Here is a 17,171-nt window from a genome sequence, read left to right as displayed (position 1 = left end):
TGGAATTAGCCTAAAACGTGTGCAGTATGTGATTATTTCCTACAAGAAAAGTTGTCATGCTTCCTTGTTTGAGAAACTCTGGAAAGGGCTTCAGTCCATTTTGAAATTCCAATCTTCTTAACATGATTTCTGAGAACCAAACTAGAGATGAACGTGGCAAATGCACTTTCCTTTAAATCCAAGTCTGTCTCATTCAATCACACAGAAAAAAAATGGGGGGGGCAGGGGGACATGTTGTTTCAGAGCAAAAGCTTTGTGTGCATATTAGGGGAGGTGAACTCCACACCATGTCCACTATTTTTTGTAGCCTCTTCCCCCATTCCCCTCGCCAAAGCTTCTCTCTGTCCATTCACTTCTAATATTGGAGTTAGGTGAAGATACAATTTCCTGAAGGTGGGCTGCCCCTCATTCTCTTACATGTTTTTATGCGTAACTGAACAGACCTCACAATGAGACTACAGCCATAACATCTAGTTTGGCCCAGAGTCCCTCAGAACAGCATAAGTAACTTTGGGGATACCGGAAAGTGAGGCTTTTGTATATAATCCCTGTCCAAAGTGAGCACTTCTGATTACTGCTACCTATAGGTATTCAGGCAGATTTATAGGTGTTTTAGCTAGATAAAAATCTGCAGGGCTTCAGCAAGAGAATTCAAAGTGCAAGAGGAGCAGCAGAACAGGTTTTTCATGTTTGCATGAATTTCCAGAATGAACTTTTAAGCTCTTGTAGGGGAAATGAGTATCTCCCATCCACCAGCTCACTTTTCTCTTTAGGGGTCTGTTGCCAGTTTGTTCCCTTGCCAGGATCACTGAGAAACATTTCATTTGTATACATAAATGTATTACTATGTGTGCATGTATGTATTACACACTCACACATAAACCTAGTGCTGTCCTTATCAGCTGAGAAGAACTTTGGCTTAGTGCTTCCTTTCCCTAGATCCCATGCTCTGGTTTCACTAACATGTTGGTTTCCAGCCCAAAGGAGCCGACAGAAAGCAAAAGACAGACAGAGAGAAAATGGAGAAGCGAACACCTCATGAGAAGGAAAAGTATCAGCCTTCATATGAGACTACAATACTTACAGAGGTAAGGCACACAATGTGAGTTGTAGTATCTAGAACAGGCATCCCCAAACTTCGGCCCTCCAGATGTTTTGGACTGCAATTCCCATCTTCCCTGACCACTGGTCCTGTTAGCTAGGAATTATGGGAATTGTAGGCCAAAACATCAGGAGGGCTGCAGTTTGGGGATGCCTGATCTAGAACCTCTGTTTTTGAACAAAAAGCCATTTAAAAGGCTGGCGCGGGTGGGCTGGCTTACTTACAGGTAATATGCTTGCAAAAGTTCACTCGGAAACCCAAGTGTTAGAATGTTTGCACCAAGGTACAAGACATGGCAAAGGTGTGATTGGATGGCGTTGTCTGGCCAAAGTAATGGACACTTGCTCAGAGCCATTGTTATACAGCAAGTACCGAACGACGCAAGAGTATGCTCTAATACCTTAGAATAGTTTCTCTTCCTGGTCCTGTGGCCTCTGGGCACGTTTGTTTAAACCAGGAGTAGGCAGCCTAAGGCCTGGGGGCCGGATGCGGCCCAATCGCCTTCTCAATCCGGCCCGTGGACAGTCTGGGAATCAGCGTGTTTACATGAGTAGAATGTGTCCTTTTATTTAAAATGCATCTCATGGTTACCGGTATTTGTCGGGCCTGCCTGGTGTTTTTACATGAGTAGAATGTGTGCTTTTATTTAAAATGCATCTCTGCATTATTTGTGGGGCATAGGAATTCATTCAAAAAAAAAATTCAAAATATAGTCCGGCCCACCACATGGTCTGAGGGACAGTGGACCAGCCCACGGCTGAAAAAGGTTCCTGACCCCTGGTTTAAACAGCAACGAAACCAAAGCTGCAACTCTATGGGTTTTTGTGTGGTCAATGTCACAAATAAATAAAAGTGGGTGGCAGCTGTGCATGTAGTGTTGACTGCAACATGCTCCAGGCCATCAATCCCTGATGTGCAGATGTTACATGTATAAATACCAGCAATTCACTTTTAACCTGACAAGTATATGAAGCACCACATGAGTAAGGTTTTTGTTACACACCTGACCTCATGGCCCCAAGTCACTAATGGATATGAATCCATGCACCATGAGTAAGGATGAGTTGAAAGTGTGTTGGAAAAATACCACTTTGAAATCATCCCAACTCATACAGTATGTGACTCTAGCTGCAAAGGTTGTTCTTCCAAATATATCAGCTTCAAATGTATGATCTTCATACAAACAAAACAAATTCAGTTGGGTTCTTCTTAATCCCTCACGAATGGCTAGGATTATAGAGCAGCAGTGAGCTTTAATATTTGACTAATTTTCTGAATAAACGTCTCCTGTAGCATTCAAGAAATGATCATTTTAGTCAGGACTGTATGTGTGTGTTGTGGCTTCAACCTAGAATAAACAGCTACACTGTGTGCACTTACAGTTGTGCTCAAAGAAACAAGGTGCACTTTTTTTCTTTTTTCTTTTTTTGCTTACCAAGGACTGAAGCAGTGGCTGAGGACTTTGAAATACTGGATCTTCCTTCATAATAGAGCCCTATCTCCTAACTCTCTCCTTTACAGCCTTCTAAGTTATAGTATAAGCTATAACCTATCACTGACTTGCAGGAGAAAGTTGAACTCAATAGGACTAAAGATAACTGATTTTGAAAACGTTGACCCCAAAGAAGTCTGGAAAATTATTAGAAAGACTCTTATAGGGAAAAGCACCCTCTACTTACTTGAGATGGCGGGGCGCAGCACCTGCTCCCCATTACACCTGAACCTCCCAATGTGTAGAGAATTTAAAGGGGGATATATGGCAAACTTGAAGAGTCAGGAAGGGTGCAGGCTCTTCATGTTGGCTAGATTCAACGTGTTCCCCTCTATGGAGACAGAAGGAAGATATCTAGCTCTCCCCAAAACCGAACGTTTATGTAAATGCGGGAAGAATGAACCAGATACATTGGACCACATTTTCTTTTCCTGTAATTACGGTATTAATGCGAGAAGACGATTGCTGGATGCTTTGCAGGTGGATGCATCGATCGCAGCAATGCCAACTATTCAGGGGTTATTGTCAGATAATAATGATGGAGTTACTTTAGTGGTGGCTGAGTTTTTGTGCTCGGTTTACGCAGAGAGATTGGGCCACTGTGGAGAGGACCAGGGGATGCTAATTGAAAATTGATATATTGCTCTAAAATACTAATTCAATTAATATGTATTTTATTTCATGAAGTTTATAATGTGAATGTTTTACTCATAATTTTGTTCTGAAGCTTCTGAATTTGTCATGCCTAATAAAGGTTATTGATTTGACTGAAGCAGTAAAGGAAATGGAGGTTTTACCTTATTTGACACATGGAGAAGGAAAGAAGGATGGATTTCTTGTGTCCTACATAGATCCCTCCCCACTCACTACTGAAAGATTTACTCTGGTATATTTTAGCTGGCTGAGACATCTCTTCCACATGTTCTTACATGTTTCCATGTGATTTTCCACAAGCACAGAGGCTAAAATCCTTGACATGCTACAGGAAATACATGGAATGCATGCTTTATTCCACAGGAAGCAATTTTGAGGTTCGGGACCACAATGCTTGTGAATATCTCACCATTGGATTTTTCTCTTCCAGTGTTCTCCATGGCCTGAGATCACATATGTCAATAATGTGTCATCCCCAGGCTTCAGCAGCTCCCACAGCAGTTTCTCCATTAGTGAAGGGTAAGTCTGGGCATTGAATTTTTTCTGGTTTTTGCCCATTTAGCTTTCCTAATACATTTTGGTCACTTTCCTGCATCTGTAGCCTGTAGGATTGCAAGTTGACAAAACAAATTACTGGCATGTTTTCATCTTGTGCCTTTTCATGTTAAAATAGGGGGAAAGTGGCTTCTGACAAAATTGTGGCAAGGAAGGGAGATTGCTAATTCTCTCTCTCTTGCTTGTACTCCTTTGTAGAAAGGCAGAAAGCTTCAACCTCTCTGCTGTACACCCCTGGGTTCCTTCTCACTCTTGAGTACAAATTCCACCTTCCCTTACTCCATTTGCTGGCCAACTTCAAGCAAAGGCTGAGCATGCTATAGTTATAGATCAGCTTTGGGAAACCCTTGGCCCTCTAGATGTTGCAAATATTTGATCTTTTTTTATGTTTTATATATGCTGTAAGTTGCCCAAAGTGGCTGGGGAAACCCAGCCAGATGGGCAGGGTATAAATAATAATAATAATAATCTCCCATCAGCCCCAGTAAGCATGGCCAGTGGCAACATCTAGAGGGCCAAAGGTTCCCCACTGCATGCTGTAGCTGTTATGCACTAAGCAGGGGGTTGGATTAGATTACCTACAAGGTCCCTTTCCAAATCTATGAAAAACCACCCTGCGGGGTCCCTTGGCCTGTCTCTGGTCCCCTTCACCATGGTTAAAAGATAGGCTTTGCTGAGTCCACACAAGCCCTTTGATTAAATATGCTAGAGGAACAATTCAAATCACAGCTGATTTGGAGACAAGCAGAGAAAAGCAAATACCAACTTCCTTCTTCATTTCTTATTTTAAAAATAGAAACGGGTCTCCAAATCACCAGCCTGAACCTCCTGTTCCCATTACAGATGTAAGTCTCATTCGTATTTTGTGTTTCATTCCTCTAATGTTAGACAGTGGGGTTGTCTCTGAGTTAGCAGGCTAACACTTCAGGGGACTGAATGTGTGGCTAGCTGTGAGAAGGTAGTTCTTTCAGTCTCTTGTATTAGGTTATCTTGTATATTTGCACTGTGTTACTTTTTATTTTATTCCCTTTGTCTTACACTATTGACGTTATATCGTAAGCTGCCTTAGGATCAGGAAACTTATGAGGGCTGGGCCAGAAACTGGAGTAATGAATGACCTACTGTGGGTGCAAAAGACTGTGGGTGCAAGTCGTGTAAGTTGTCTGTGCTGCTCTTGCAAGGATGCATCAGGTTTCCCTCCCTCTATCATAGAACCTCCTGCAGACATCCACACCTCAGGAAGCTCAGCAGTGGCTGATCCGGAACCGCTTCTCGACTTTCACACGGCTTTTCACCAACTTCTCAGGTAGTAGCAAGAACTTTCTCCCCATTCTGCGACATCACAAGGGGGCTTCAGCATTTGGATTCCTCAACTTTCTTGTTGATTCCTCAGACAATTTATTCTGCTCTCAAGCAAGCTTCTTAGAAGCATCTTCTGGGGGTTGTGAGCTCTTTGACCTGCGGATCTTCTGTTCTGTCCGTTTGCCCCTGCCACCGTGACCGTAGGAACACCTTTTTGCAGTTTGCCACTGCTAATGGAAGCCAAACCAGCTCTGGCCTCTTAGAAGGGACTCAAGTGTACTGTTTAAGTTGTGATGTGTGTAGGCTTAATGAAATCCACCACCATGTAAACCTCACTAGATTTATATAAATCATACACCTCCTTTAACCTTTAAAAAACAGTATGCAAGTGAGCTATCTAGGGCCTCTTTCCATCTTCATTGATGAGAGCCCTGCTTAAAAGCAGCAGCAGACACCCTAGATATGTGTTCACTGAGTCTGAAACTCGGGCATCTCTTTCATTAGGTAGTATTATGTAGAAGGATTTGTGTGGAAATATGAAGTCTTCTATGTTTAAACATATGTACCTCTGTTTTTCTGTTTTTCGATCCTAGGGGCAGATTTATTGAAATTAACCAGGGAAGATGTCATCCAGATATGTGGTCCTGCAGACGGCATCAGACTTTTCAATGCTTTGAAGGGACGGTATGTATCATCTAGGCTTCCTTTAAAATGGTTTGGGCTTTTAATGTGCTGTACAGCAGAATTTCTGCTTTTCCAGTTTAGGATTTCCATATTTTATATTTTATTTTGGCACTTGAAAACCAGGTGGCATGAAGTGCTTACTTTGGTCTGCCCTGAATATCCCACCTTTCAGCTTTATTGAATGACCCTGGGTTCTAGAATTACAAAACAGAGAAAGGCTTCTCTGTATACATACAATGCAGTTTTAGACACTTAAATCATGTTCCCTCCTTACTCACCTTTTTTCTAAGCCAAAAAAGCCCCCTACATTTCCTGTTAAGAGAACTGCTCTGGTCCCCTGACCATATTAGTTGCTCTCATCTGTACTTTCCCTTCCCTGGCAGTCCCGTTTGTTCTTCTTAGATGTGGGACAGGTGCCGTGCTGTATCCCTCCTCCCAACCCACCCACTTTCATGCTTGCAATTTCTACCTGGCTTATCCTTAATCTACAACTCATGCCTCAGTAAGACGGATGGGAACTTCAGACACTGTGGGGGTATCCTGTAATAAGATCAGATGCGGCAGACTGACACAAAGCAGCTACCAGGTTTCTTGGGCACCTAGGAATATGAAGTATATATTGCACATAGTACAAGACTGGAACTCGACTAGAAACATCTTTGTTTCCTTTCAAGGTGGTTTGGATATGGATGGATGAGAGCACTTCTGTGGCTCCTTCATTAAATAAGTCTTGCTTCATTATTTCCTTTGTGAAATAGATATGCAATTGTTTGATTCTGATCTTTCCTCCTGCCCCCTTGAGCTGGAGAGGACTTGTGCTCTGCTGTTTCTTGAGTGATTGTTAGCTGGTCCCTCAAGTAAAGAAAGCAAATGTTGGCCAGCTCCCAAATCCACAAGAGTTAGGCTTCTGGCAAAGGTCAGCAAGAGGTGCTGTGCTAATAGCAAATCATACCATGGAGTTAATGGACCAGTTCTGATTGTTCAGATAGTAGTGTTTGGGTATGGGATGCAGTGAGTGAGGTGTAGAGTTGCCCTGCTAAGGCAAAAGTTCCCTGTTTTGCAACATTTTGTGTATTTTTAAGGTGTTCTCTGGCCCCCTTTTCTTTCTGTACCATGTAGCCTGTGTGGAACCTTCTTTCCCCTTTTCTGTCCCCTCTTAGTGCATATGCTCTTTCCTGTTCACTAGCACAAGCCAGCACCCCACCTCTTTTTATTTCTCCACCTCCACTCTTTCTTTCTACCCAATTGAAGAGAATGCTATCTGCACTGCAACAGGCCTCTCTGCACAACAGCTCAGTGCCCTTCCGTCCCCAGCCACCCTTCTGCAACAGCATACATGGGTTTCACTTCCCCAAGCAAAGTCCCTCTGGATTGGGCAGTCTGGCAGGTTGTGACAGACTGGGGGAAATGGTGCCATCTCCACTGCACATCTCTGATTCCAGTGAGGAGCAGTGCACAATATAGATGAAATTGTCTTCTTCCTCCCTGCCCCCTTTTTTGGGTTTTTGTACAGTCCTATGCTTTTTGATGGTTGTGGAGCAGGCATGCGTTATCCACCAGTGGGAAGTTGGAACAGACCTAGGAGGTCTGTAACATGGCCTCCCCCCCCCCCCCTGCATGCCCAAATTGGCCAAGCAGAGTTGTGAAACATTTTACCAACTTGTGAGTGCTGTTGAAGTGCTTCTTAATCAAATTATTCAGCTCTTTCCTTTACTCTTCATGGGCCTGTCCTTACAACATTCTCTGTTAACTCTGGAGTGCTCATGTCTTATTTTCTCCCAAGGATGGTACGGCCAAGGCTGACCATCTACGTCTGCCAGGAGTCGCAGCAACTGAGGGAGCAGCAGAAGCATGAAGATGGGGATGCAGCCAACAATACTTTCTATGGTGAGAACTTGAACTTCAGGAAAGAAGCCTAAGTGTCTCTTTTGACTAATGGACCCACAGGCTTTTGCAGTGGCAGCACTTCCAATACCAAACCAGGAAATGCTTTGGTAGCTCCAAATAAGTAGGGGTACAATCTTCAGTCCAGCCTTCCCCAATCTGGTGCCCTCCTGATGATGATAAACTTGTAGGCCTCGTGGAAATGTCCATGACATGTTTCTTAGGCAGCAGATTCTGCTGGAAGAAGTGGATTAGGAGACTTGCTCAAGCAAGCTTTAGTGGCCAGAAAAGAGTGTGGATTTATTTTTAATCTTACTGAGAATACTGTATAGCTGAATATGTTGATTGCCTTAGCGTCTTAGGAGGATGAGGTAGGTTAATATAAATATATAAAGGGAATACAGCACTACTCTGAATGTAGGTTAGTCAACGGCTAATTCCTGCTGAACTTGTTGCCTGACTGAATGTGCTCCTTGCCAACAACTGTTCTTACTTCTTCAGTGTACCATGCCATCTACTTGGAAGAATTGACAGCTGTGGAACTGACAGAGAAAATTGCCCAGCTCTTCAGCATTTCCTCTCAACAGATCAGCCAGATCTACAAGCAAGGTCCCACAGGGATACACGTGCTCATCAGTGATGAGGTAAGAGTGACCCAATAGTCTGCTGAAACACTGGGAACAGATGTGGGAGTTTAAAGTATCATTGCAGGCTCAGCTCTGCTTCCAAAAGTGTCTCCACTCCTTTGAAGTGGATGCCTTTTCTCATCACCGTACAATGTCTGTCACCTGTAGTTTCAGAGTAGACTGAGCAAGCAAGATGTTGCAGTTTTATACAGCTCTACTTAATTGTCCATTGACTTACTGAAAAACACAACAGCAAATACCATTGCTTAAACAGGGAAAATAAATCCCCGTTGAGTAATACTCTGTGTTTGTGTGTGTGTGTTTTAAAATACTGTTAAACCAAAGTAGGTACTAGTGAGGTAGGAGAGCTGGAAATAATGCCAAGATATTTCACACCTGTCAACCAATGTGCCCCTTTGGTTTCAGATACCGGTAGTACATGAGTAGATGAGTCTAAAAAGCCCTGGACACAAATTTTCATGGCCCTCTAGCTGTTATGGTGGTTCATTTAACCAAAGTAATGTATATAGCATTAACTCTGGAAGTGTATACTCAATTCTGACCAAACTAAGCCTCCTAGGAGCCAGAGGAGACAACATTATTGTGCTCTAGGAGGCTTGCTTTTCTCAGTGAAGTCCCTATTGCTAAAAGGAAGGAGAATTATTTAGATGGTCACATTGCTTGAATTCGCAGTTCTTTTTGAGTAATGCCTGGAGCCCTAAAAACTTCGGTTTTTCATTTCTATTTTAGATGATACAGAACTTTCAGGATGAATCATGTTTTGTCTTGGATACAATGAAAGGTACCAGTTTTTTTAAGTGCACAATATTATCCCAATCCCCTAGTCTTTTTCCTTTTCTCTGGAAAACCTAAACACTCCATTCTTTCCCGCCATAGGGTATCAAAACCAGCATGCCATAATAGTCGTGCATTGTCTTTATTATTAGTTAATTTTTTAGTCACTTTATCCCGCCCAAGGCAACCCAAAGCGACTTACAACCAAGCAAATTATGAATTGTCGTGGGGGGGGGAAGACAGGGGGGTTGTACTCCTTGTGTTCACCCAGTCTCATGGTGCTTTGCTTTCTTTGCAGCTGAAACCAATGATAGTTATCACATCATCTTAAAATAGAGGGAATTGGACTTGTTGCATCTTCTCTCATGCACCCAGCTTCATTTGCCTGTTTGGCACCTGGACCCACTGACAGAAATCCACAAGAGCAACAGAAACTCATCCTGCTTCCACAGCATGTTGCCTTCTGTTAGGTGAAGCATCTGTAGCATTGCTGGCATGCTGTAGACACCAGTTTGCAAGCACGGGGCTGCTTCTTCGGAGTTCGGTGCCATGGCTACACCCACTGCCTTTTGAAACAGCCAGACTGGCCAGTGATGGATTTGCAATTATGTATATTGGGGGTGAGGTGGGCAACCTTTTTGATATGCGACAGCTTGGCCGGTTGTGATGGATGCTCTGGGAATCCCTGGACAAATGAGCATCTATTCCGAGGGTCCTCTTCCATAGCCTGTCCCAGCTATTCAGGCCTCCCAGAGGCGTATTTGGCTGATAGAGCCAAGGAGACTTTCAGGTTTGCTGGCCGGTTAGGTAGGGACTTTGTTCCGATTCTGACTTTTTCAGACTATGTTACAGGTAGAGGGTTTGTGGGCGAGCAGCTGTCCAAGTGTGAGTGATACGTGGCTGTCTTCTCTGCCAGTGTAAGTTAGGAATAACGCCTATCTTGTGAGATCCATAGGGTTGCCTATGGCTTTGCTATACAATGCAACTGAAAAGACTTCAAATGCAAAAGAAGGAATTGCTATCCTGAGCTGTTGAGGAACACAATGAACTGAGACAGAGGCAAAAAGATTGTGGGGTTTTTTAATAAAAAAAAATGTGTTGGCTTTTTTGGGGGGAGGGGTATGTAGAAATGATGGCTGCCTTTGAATGAAATCCCACAGGAGGGCCATAATAACATTATCCCAGAAACAGCTCATGCAGCAATAGTCTCTAGTGCTTATTTGAAAAGCCTGTGGAAGCTCCATGGTGACAGAAGTGCCTGCATGTCCGTTTCCTGGGCAGCAGCCAGCCTCGGGTAAAGGCTTCAGCCTTCTGAGACATGGATGCCAAGATGCATTTTTTGAGCTTTGGAGAAAAATATGGCAAACTGTTACAACTGTAGTGATGATGCCGTGAAAATACACAGGAGAACAACTCGTCTGAAGGGGGAAACACCACTTCTCCTTTAGCCTTCCAGTCCCCCTAGAAAGCAGCAAATCTCTGGAAGCTGCAACCTTGTGCGTCACAATGTCAGTTGCACAATCAAGTCTTGATAGACACTGCGTTGGCCGTAGAGCTGGCAGCTGGTGTCAGCTGCACTTAAGCGAAGTTGGAGAGGTGGGGGAAATAGCTTTCATTTCATTAAATGAAACCTACTTACATATTTTTCTCAGTACTAGATGATTTGAAGGTTTTTAAAATCATTTTGACTTGGTATTTTTACCAAAAAGTGCTGAACTTTTATTTAAATCAATTAGGTTTAGTAGGTTGCTTCTTAAGGAGGCAAGAAACTGGGTCCGGTCAAGGTCAAGTGAAATAAAGTCAATGATGAAGAAGAAAAACCTTGGAAGTTGCGACTCCACAGCTTTTAAGTAGAAATGTTATGTCTCATCATATATATGCCAATAAAGATCAACTCTTGTTTTCAGTCAGTCTCTGGCTCAGTTGTCTTCGGAGCTGGGAGTTTACAACTATGACATAGTGCCCCCTCCAGGATCGTAGCTGGCCAAATTTGGGGTTTTGTTTGTTTTCAGAAATGCCAAGACTTCACAATCAACAGTTTGTATGGTTCAGCAGAATGCTTATTCAGACTGGAAACAGTGATGGAACCAAATCTGAAGTGACCCAGAGAAGTTCACATTTTGGTAGCCTCTGTTTTGATGAAAGCCAGATCTACTTTTTCCAGCTCAAGGTGATGATCAGCTGGCTGGTTGGGATGCAGGCACACACACACACACAGCCAGAGTTGGACTAGCAGTTAACTACCAGAGATCTCCTCGCTGCCATTGAATAATAAAGTTGTGATTTAGCGTCTTCCCAGCGATAATCAAAGATGGTGCAAACCAAATGACAGAGCATGGCTTTTTGTGTGTGTGTTGCTAAAAATGAAACCTACAAGCTCTAAAACATGACGGTGGGTTGTGTTCCTTTTTATATTCTGGGACCTTTAATAATGTGGGAGTCATTAGCCATCATAGACCATGCAGCATCACTTAGTGATGGTGTAGAAGATAAGAATTGAATAGAAGATTTGGGGTCTTTTTTTTTTGCTGCAGAATAATCTCTACCACTAGAAACTGAGAATAATATTAGCTGTACATAAGAGAGGTGTCAAATGTTGGGCCAGTGGTGCTTTTGTACATATTTTTTGCACAAACAGTGGTTTAGGACTGAGAATTTACATTCTAATTAGTTTCTCTGATCATGTGTGACAGGTTTAATGAGACAAATGTACAAGTGTCATGCTTGCTTAAGCTTTGTATCATTTTTGCTTTTGCTTTCAGGTGTGTAAATTCATCCACCACGTCCGTCCACAGTCAGGTGTGCGGACATTGTATCTATGTTCAAATTGAGCTGTTGAGTAGACCAGGACAATAATTAATACAAAGTGTTGAACACCAATTATATGGGGTTCAGAAAGAAGTACAAAGCAGGAGAGTTTCCACATTTTATATTAGTTTGCTTCTATTCTTCCTTGGCAACTTTGGTAAAGGGGTGATTCAATTTTTGCTTGCTTAGGAGTAATTGGGCTAGTTAAAATCAACAACAGCATTGCTGATGCAGCAAAAGATTGCCTGGAGCTTGCATACACCATTAACTGGTGTATGGAACATAAATTATCATTGCAAGCACAAAACCATTGTTAAATTTAAAATATTACCTCCAGCATGCTGCTTCCTCATGCTTTTATGCTCTTCAGAACTATATCAGCTTTCTTCCATATGTCTGGCTAATGTGTTTTGAACACATTACTTTGTGTGTATGAGATACTAACCTAGCTAAGATATTTGATCTCTTTATTTAAACCGCAAATTTACGCCACTCTGTGGCGCAACTGCATCAGCGCAACCGGGTGCCTTCATCTGCCCCAATTGCAATTAAATATGTCTCTCCAGTATCAGTCTCTATAACCACAGCAGGCGCTGTAATAACTCTCCAATGGTTTGACTTTACCCCCGAGGAGCACTCTTCCATTGGCTCTCGAGACACACTAGTGCCAACAACAAGAAGTATGGCAAAAATCAGTTTCTGGATCAGATACCATTGCATTGACTACAGAGCGACTCCTGTCTCACTCTTGAACCCTTGTGAGTTAGACTAAGCATTGCAGTTGTTTGGAGTTTGTGCCACTGGTTCTGATAGCCCAAAACTTTTCTTTCCCTGCTGCTCCAAGGTACTGGTTAGTAGCAACAACAACAAAGTTCATGTGTGTGATGAAAGCATAATGGCCCTTTAGCATGGATGTCCTGTGTGGCCTGGCTTGCATTGTAAAAGTAGCCCATGGTTTAGATTGCATTTTAACCCATAGTGGTATTTTCGTCACTGTCTCTACGTAGTTTTGCATAGGTTACAAGTAGATAGGAATAGTATTGCACTCCTAAGTTCCATGAGACTTACCTGGGAGTAAGGTGTATTTCAATTACTGTATTTCAGTTGCAATCGGAGTAGGTGGTTTGTGCACTTGAGGCCAACTACAATTTACAAGTCTCAAATAATAGGATGGAGAGAGAGGGATTCTGTTCAAATAGGTCCAGCTTCGAGAGACCTAAATTGAAATAATTGAGTCTGCATCTGAATTTGCAGGTGTGTGTTAAAATAGCGAAACTACTTCGGGCTGGTTGGTTGGCAGGGGCAGTGTTGCCTTAGGTATGAGCTGTAATTTTGTTTTTCTCCTTTTTCTAATTTGTTGTGGCACAGCAATTACACTTGCATTAACTGAAAACCAAAATGAAGTGGCCCGGACTTGTTTAGCCTCAGGGTTAAGACTGCAATCTTCATACCTGAAAGCAGTGGCTCTATGTATCCTGTATGCAGCATATAGGATTATGCTGCATGACTTCTGCTTCCAGTGAGAAACTTCAGTGCCCTTCAAATCATTTCTTCACCCCTATAGTGAAGAGAAGTACTGTACTGTACTTAATTATGGCAACAGCTTTCCCTTGTTTCAAAGGCATCCCATCTAGTAACAGGGCTATAGTCAGTGCTATTTTTCTAGAAAAAAAGAATTGCCAAAACTCACCGTGAATGCCTCCCCTTGTTCTCTTATAATGGCACTGGCACCCACCTGGAGAGGTGCCAGAACTGAGTTCCAGCGAGTCCCGGCTGGAAAAAAGCCCTGGCTCTTTCACCATCAAGAATGTCAATGCAAAGTTGACGCATGCGCCTCATAGAATCGTAGAGTTGGAAGAAAAATGCTCCCGTTTATAAAATATGGAAATCTAACAGAAGGGGGTGGTATCCTGATGCTCTAGAATTCCCGCTCCCTTAAAACACCAAGGAAGGTGCTTGTATAACAATGCAGGTTTGTTTTCAAAAGGCATCTGAATCCTAGTTGAGGTCATTTAGTGCAACTCCCTGCAATGCAGGAACTCAACTAGATCATACATAGCAGATGACCATCCAACCTCTGCTTTAAAAAACTATAAGGAAGGAGAGTCCACTGCCTTTGCTGGGAATCTGTTGGTCATCTCTTACTGTCAGAAAGTTCTCCCTCTTAAGGTAAGTAAGGTTTGGGTGAAAGGAGGCGGCGAGAACCATGACGAGCTAAGCTTGCATTTACCCGCAGCGGCCGCTAGGTGGAGCGCCTGGAACAGCAAGCCCGCTTTCCGTGCGCCGTCATGCGCTTCCCGCTTCAGCCACCTCTTCGCGACTCCATTTCCCAGTGTCCAAAGCGCCGCAGAGATGCTGCCGTCGTACCTTGGAGAGGCCAGCTCAAGTCTTTCTCTCCCCGCTTCCCCCGCCTTCTGAGGGAGGCTGCGCGCGCACGTGCCAGGCGCCTCTCCGGAAGCGCCTACATTTCCCATGCTGCCCCGCGGCCGCCCCACGCGTTTGGGAGGGAGAGGGGGGAAAAAAACCCCGCCGAGGAGGCGCGTCACGTGGCACGTGCTATATAAAGGGAGGCGCTGCGCCGGCAGCCCTATTGTTATCGCCGAGCCGGAGCCGAGGAGGCCGGTGGTCCTCGCCGCCCGGGGCTGTCGCCTGCCAGAGCCGCCGTCGCCGCCGCCACCACCGCCGGTTTCCCTCTCCCTCCCCTCCCGAAGCACGGAGCTGCTGCTTGACTACCGTCCCCTGACCCTGGGGGATCTCGGGCTTCGCCCTGCAGCCCCGGCCTGTGCGGAGGGAGGGGAGGAGGGACCGGAGGGAGGGAGGAAGGAGCCCCCACCCGGTGAGTGAGTGAGTGAGTGAGGGGGCGCTGGACCGGGGGGGGGCAGGGAAAGAAGGCGGAGAGGCTGAATGGACCAGAGAGATGTCAGAAGGCTATTCATCCTCCCTTCAGATAGATAGATAGATAGATAGATAGTATCCCAGGCCATAATTATCTGTATGCTGTATGTAGATACCTGCATACCTATCGATATAAATCCGGTTTGAAGGCAATAGATTTCACTCACTTCTTGAGGGGAGGTCCCTCAGCCTTATTCTCCCTACTTAGATTATTTTTTTGTAGTTCCTTAATTATAATAATACCACCCCAGGGCCATAATTATACTGTATGTAGATATCTATCGATTTATATCTGGTTTGAAGGCAATGGATTTCGCTCACTTCTTAAGGGGAGGGGAGGTCCCTCAGCCTTATTCTCCCTACTTAGATTATTTTGTAGTTCCTTGAGATTTCAGAAGGGGGGGTCATCTTTCCGCCTCCTTATCATCCCCCCCTTCCTTATCATATCCTTCCCCATCCCTTATCCATCCCTCCTTGAAGCTACTTTACAAAGAAGTGATTGTCTTTTAACTCTCTTTTTTTTTACATGCAGGGCTGGTGGGGGGACTTCCACTTTCAAATGACATGCTGGCTGCCCACCTTTTTTGGGGGGGATGCAGGGCTTACCTACCCAGCTGGGCTGAAATGGGTCCCTGCTCCTGAGCATTGCGTGCAACCCCCCCCCCCCCATGATGCAGCAGGTTGCTCCTTTCCCTCTGTCTCGCCCCTTCCTCCCCGCCATAATCACATCTTAAAAGATGCCTTTTAACGCATGTGAGACAAAGAGAGAGAGAGAGCTGTTGTGTCTATTATCCTGAGGTGAATTAATATTATCTTTGAAATTGTTAAAGAATTCAACTTTTTTCAAGTTAACCTCAATAGCACCACCCTCCTCCCACACAGGTGTCTTACTATCTCAAGAAGAACACATCAACTATCTCTTGGAACAACAGCTATGATAATGCACACCCAAGCTGGGCTGGTTGAAAAGGGCAGGTGCTTCAGAAAAGAAGTATTTTGTTCTTGTTTATGGCATTGTGGTGTGGGTTAAGGACTTATCTAAGGTACTGTACCGTTGGTTTGAGGTGGGGCTTGCACTGGAGAATCCTTGGGGCCTTCATGTGATGCTTCTTAGAGCGATTAGCTTCATGGCTATTCAAACAAAGGTGGATATATACATGCTGTTCTTGGTTTTGTGGCCTAGAATGGGGAAATGTTATATGGGCTTGCTGGATGAGATAAGAATATGACATTCATGGGGGACTCTTTCTGCTTCATTGATGGAGTTCAGAGTGATGTTTCTGACATGTCAGGCAGTGATATTTTATTCTTGAGATTACATTAGAAATGGTTTGTCAGAGTCAAGGTGGGCTCATATGCTTTTAGAGGTCTAATATTAAGAACAGTGTAATGGAAGTTTGGCCTTGAAGATCAAGTGTTTTAATGTCAGTTGAATCACAGGCAATTCCTGAATAAAATGTGTATTACTTTTCTTCCCGGCATTTGAAGGCTCTTGTAAGCCTTTTCTTTAGAAGGTTCTGGAAAGTCTCTCTTTCCCCACCCTTGGATCCTCCACCTCCCCATGACCAAGCTATGGGGTCAGGTGTGAGATACCCTATTAGTTATTTTTAGTTAAAGTGAAGGTCATGAGAAATGGAATGGCATTGTCTTACTGAGTTGTTGGCACTTCCTGAGTTGAGATGTTTCCTCCCCCTTTTCCAAAGTGATACATTAAAGGTCAGCTGCCCCCTTTCACTGGAATGCTGCATTGGATAGTTTCTTCTGTGTGTATTTTGATGAAATCTTCCTTTTTGAAATGGAGCTGGGGGTGTGAGGAAAATCTTAATACTGTATATTGAAGAGTTATTTTGTTAAACCTGGAAAACACAGTGGCCTCAGCTTGTCATTGAACGTGTTGGAGCCAAGTGCGTAAAAGTAGATTGCAATAGGCTCATGATTAAGGTTCCCCAAAGTCACTGGCAATACAAAACACAGCCCAGTCATCAGATGTTGCATGAAAGCCAATGGTATATTCAACCAAAAGCATAGACTTCCGTACAGGGTTCCACGAAGTTTGAAAATTGCTTAGCCCTGCATGAAGTGACGGAGAACTTGAGGGAGTGGGAGTGGTGGTATTTCTCATACATGGCATGAAGTGAGAAAATTTCCCCCAGCTCGCCTCCCACATTATGAGTGTTCAGTCGTGGATAGCGAACTCTGGGAGGGTTTTCCTGCCACACTTGTGCATAAATACATTTGCCAGGGAACTCATTTCCTGATTGCCAGTGATAACAACCTAATAAACCCCGTTGGCATAATACAGCCATCACCAACCCGGTGCCCTCCAGATATTGCGCTCCATCAACTGTAGCCAGCATACCCAAGCCATTGTTCT

The 17,171-nt window shown here is 43.9% G+C and overlaps 2 protein-coding genes across 2 annotated transcripts in view; both read left to right on the top strand.

Annotated features, from left to right (window-relative positions):
• TFCP2 (transcription factor CP2) overlaps nucleotides 1-11,000 on the top strand; it is a 35,624-nt gene extending 24,624 nt beyond the window's left edge. Inside the window, exons 7-15 of the mRNA XM_035103132.2 lie at nucleotides 978-1,088; nucleotides 3,679-3,767; nucleotides 4,600-4,648; nucleotides 5,016-5,109; nucleotides 5,699-5,789; nucleotides 7,573-7,676; nucleotides 8,175-8,317; nucleotides 9,050-9,101; nucleotides 9,393-11,000. Coding sequence (XP_034959023.1) covers nucleotides 978-1,088; nucleotides 3,679-3,767; nucleotides 4,600-4,648; nucleotides 5,016-5,109; nucleotides 5,699-5,789; nucleotides 7,573-7,676; nucleotides 8,175-8,317; nucleotides 9,050-9,101; nucleotides 9,393-9,430 — 771 coding nt within the window. The 3' untranslated portion in view covers nucleotides 9,431-11,000. The remainder of the gene's footprint in view (nucleotides 1-977; nucleotides 1,089-3,678; nucleotides 3,768-4,599; nucleotides 4,649-5,015; nucleotides 5,110-5,698; nucleotides 5,790-7,572; nucleotides 7,677-8,174; nucleotides 8,318-9,049; nucleotides 9,102-9,392) is intronic.
• Nucleotides 11,001-14,709: 3,709 nt separating this feature from the next.
• Nucleotides 14,710-17,171, top strand: part of CSRNP2 (cysteine and serine rich nuclear protein 2) — a 32,513-nt gene continuing 30,051 nt past the window's right edge. Inside the window, exon 1 of the mRNA XM_035103126.2 lies at nucleotides 14,710-14,738. The gene's annotated coding sequence lies outside the window, so the exon portion shown is untranslated. The remainder of the gene's footprint in view (nucleotides 14,739-17,171) is intronic.

Source organism: Zootoca vivipara, chromosome 2 (genome assembly GCF_963506605.1).
Source record: "Zootoca vivipara chromosome 2, rZooViv1.1, whole genome shotgun sequence".
NCBI classification, from domain to species: Eukaryota; Metazoa; Chordata; class Lepidosauria; order Squamata; family Lacertidae; genus Zootoca; species Zootoca vivipara.
The sequence above is the reverse complement of the archived record's forward strand: the minus strand, read 5'-3'. Positions and strand labels throughout refer to the sequence as shown.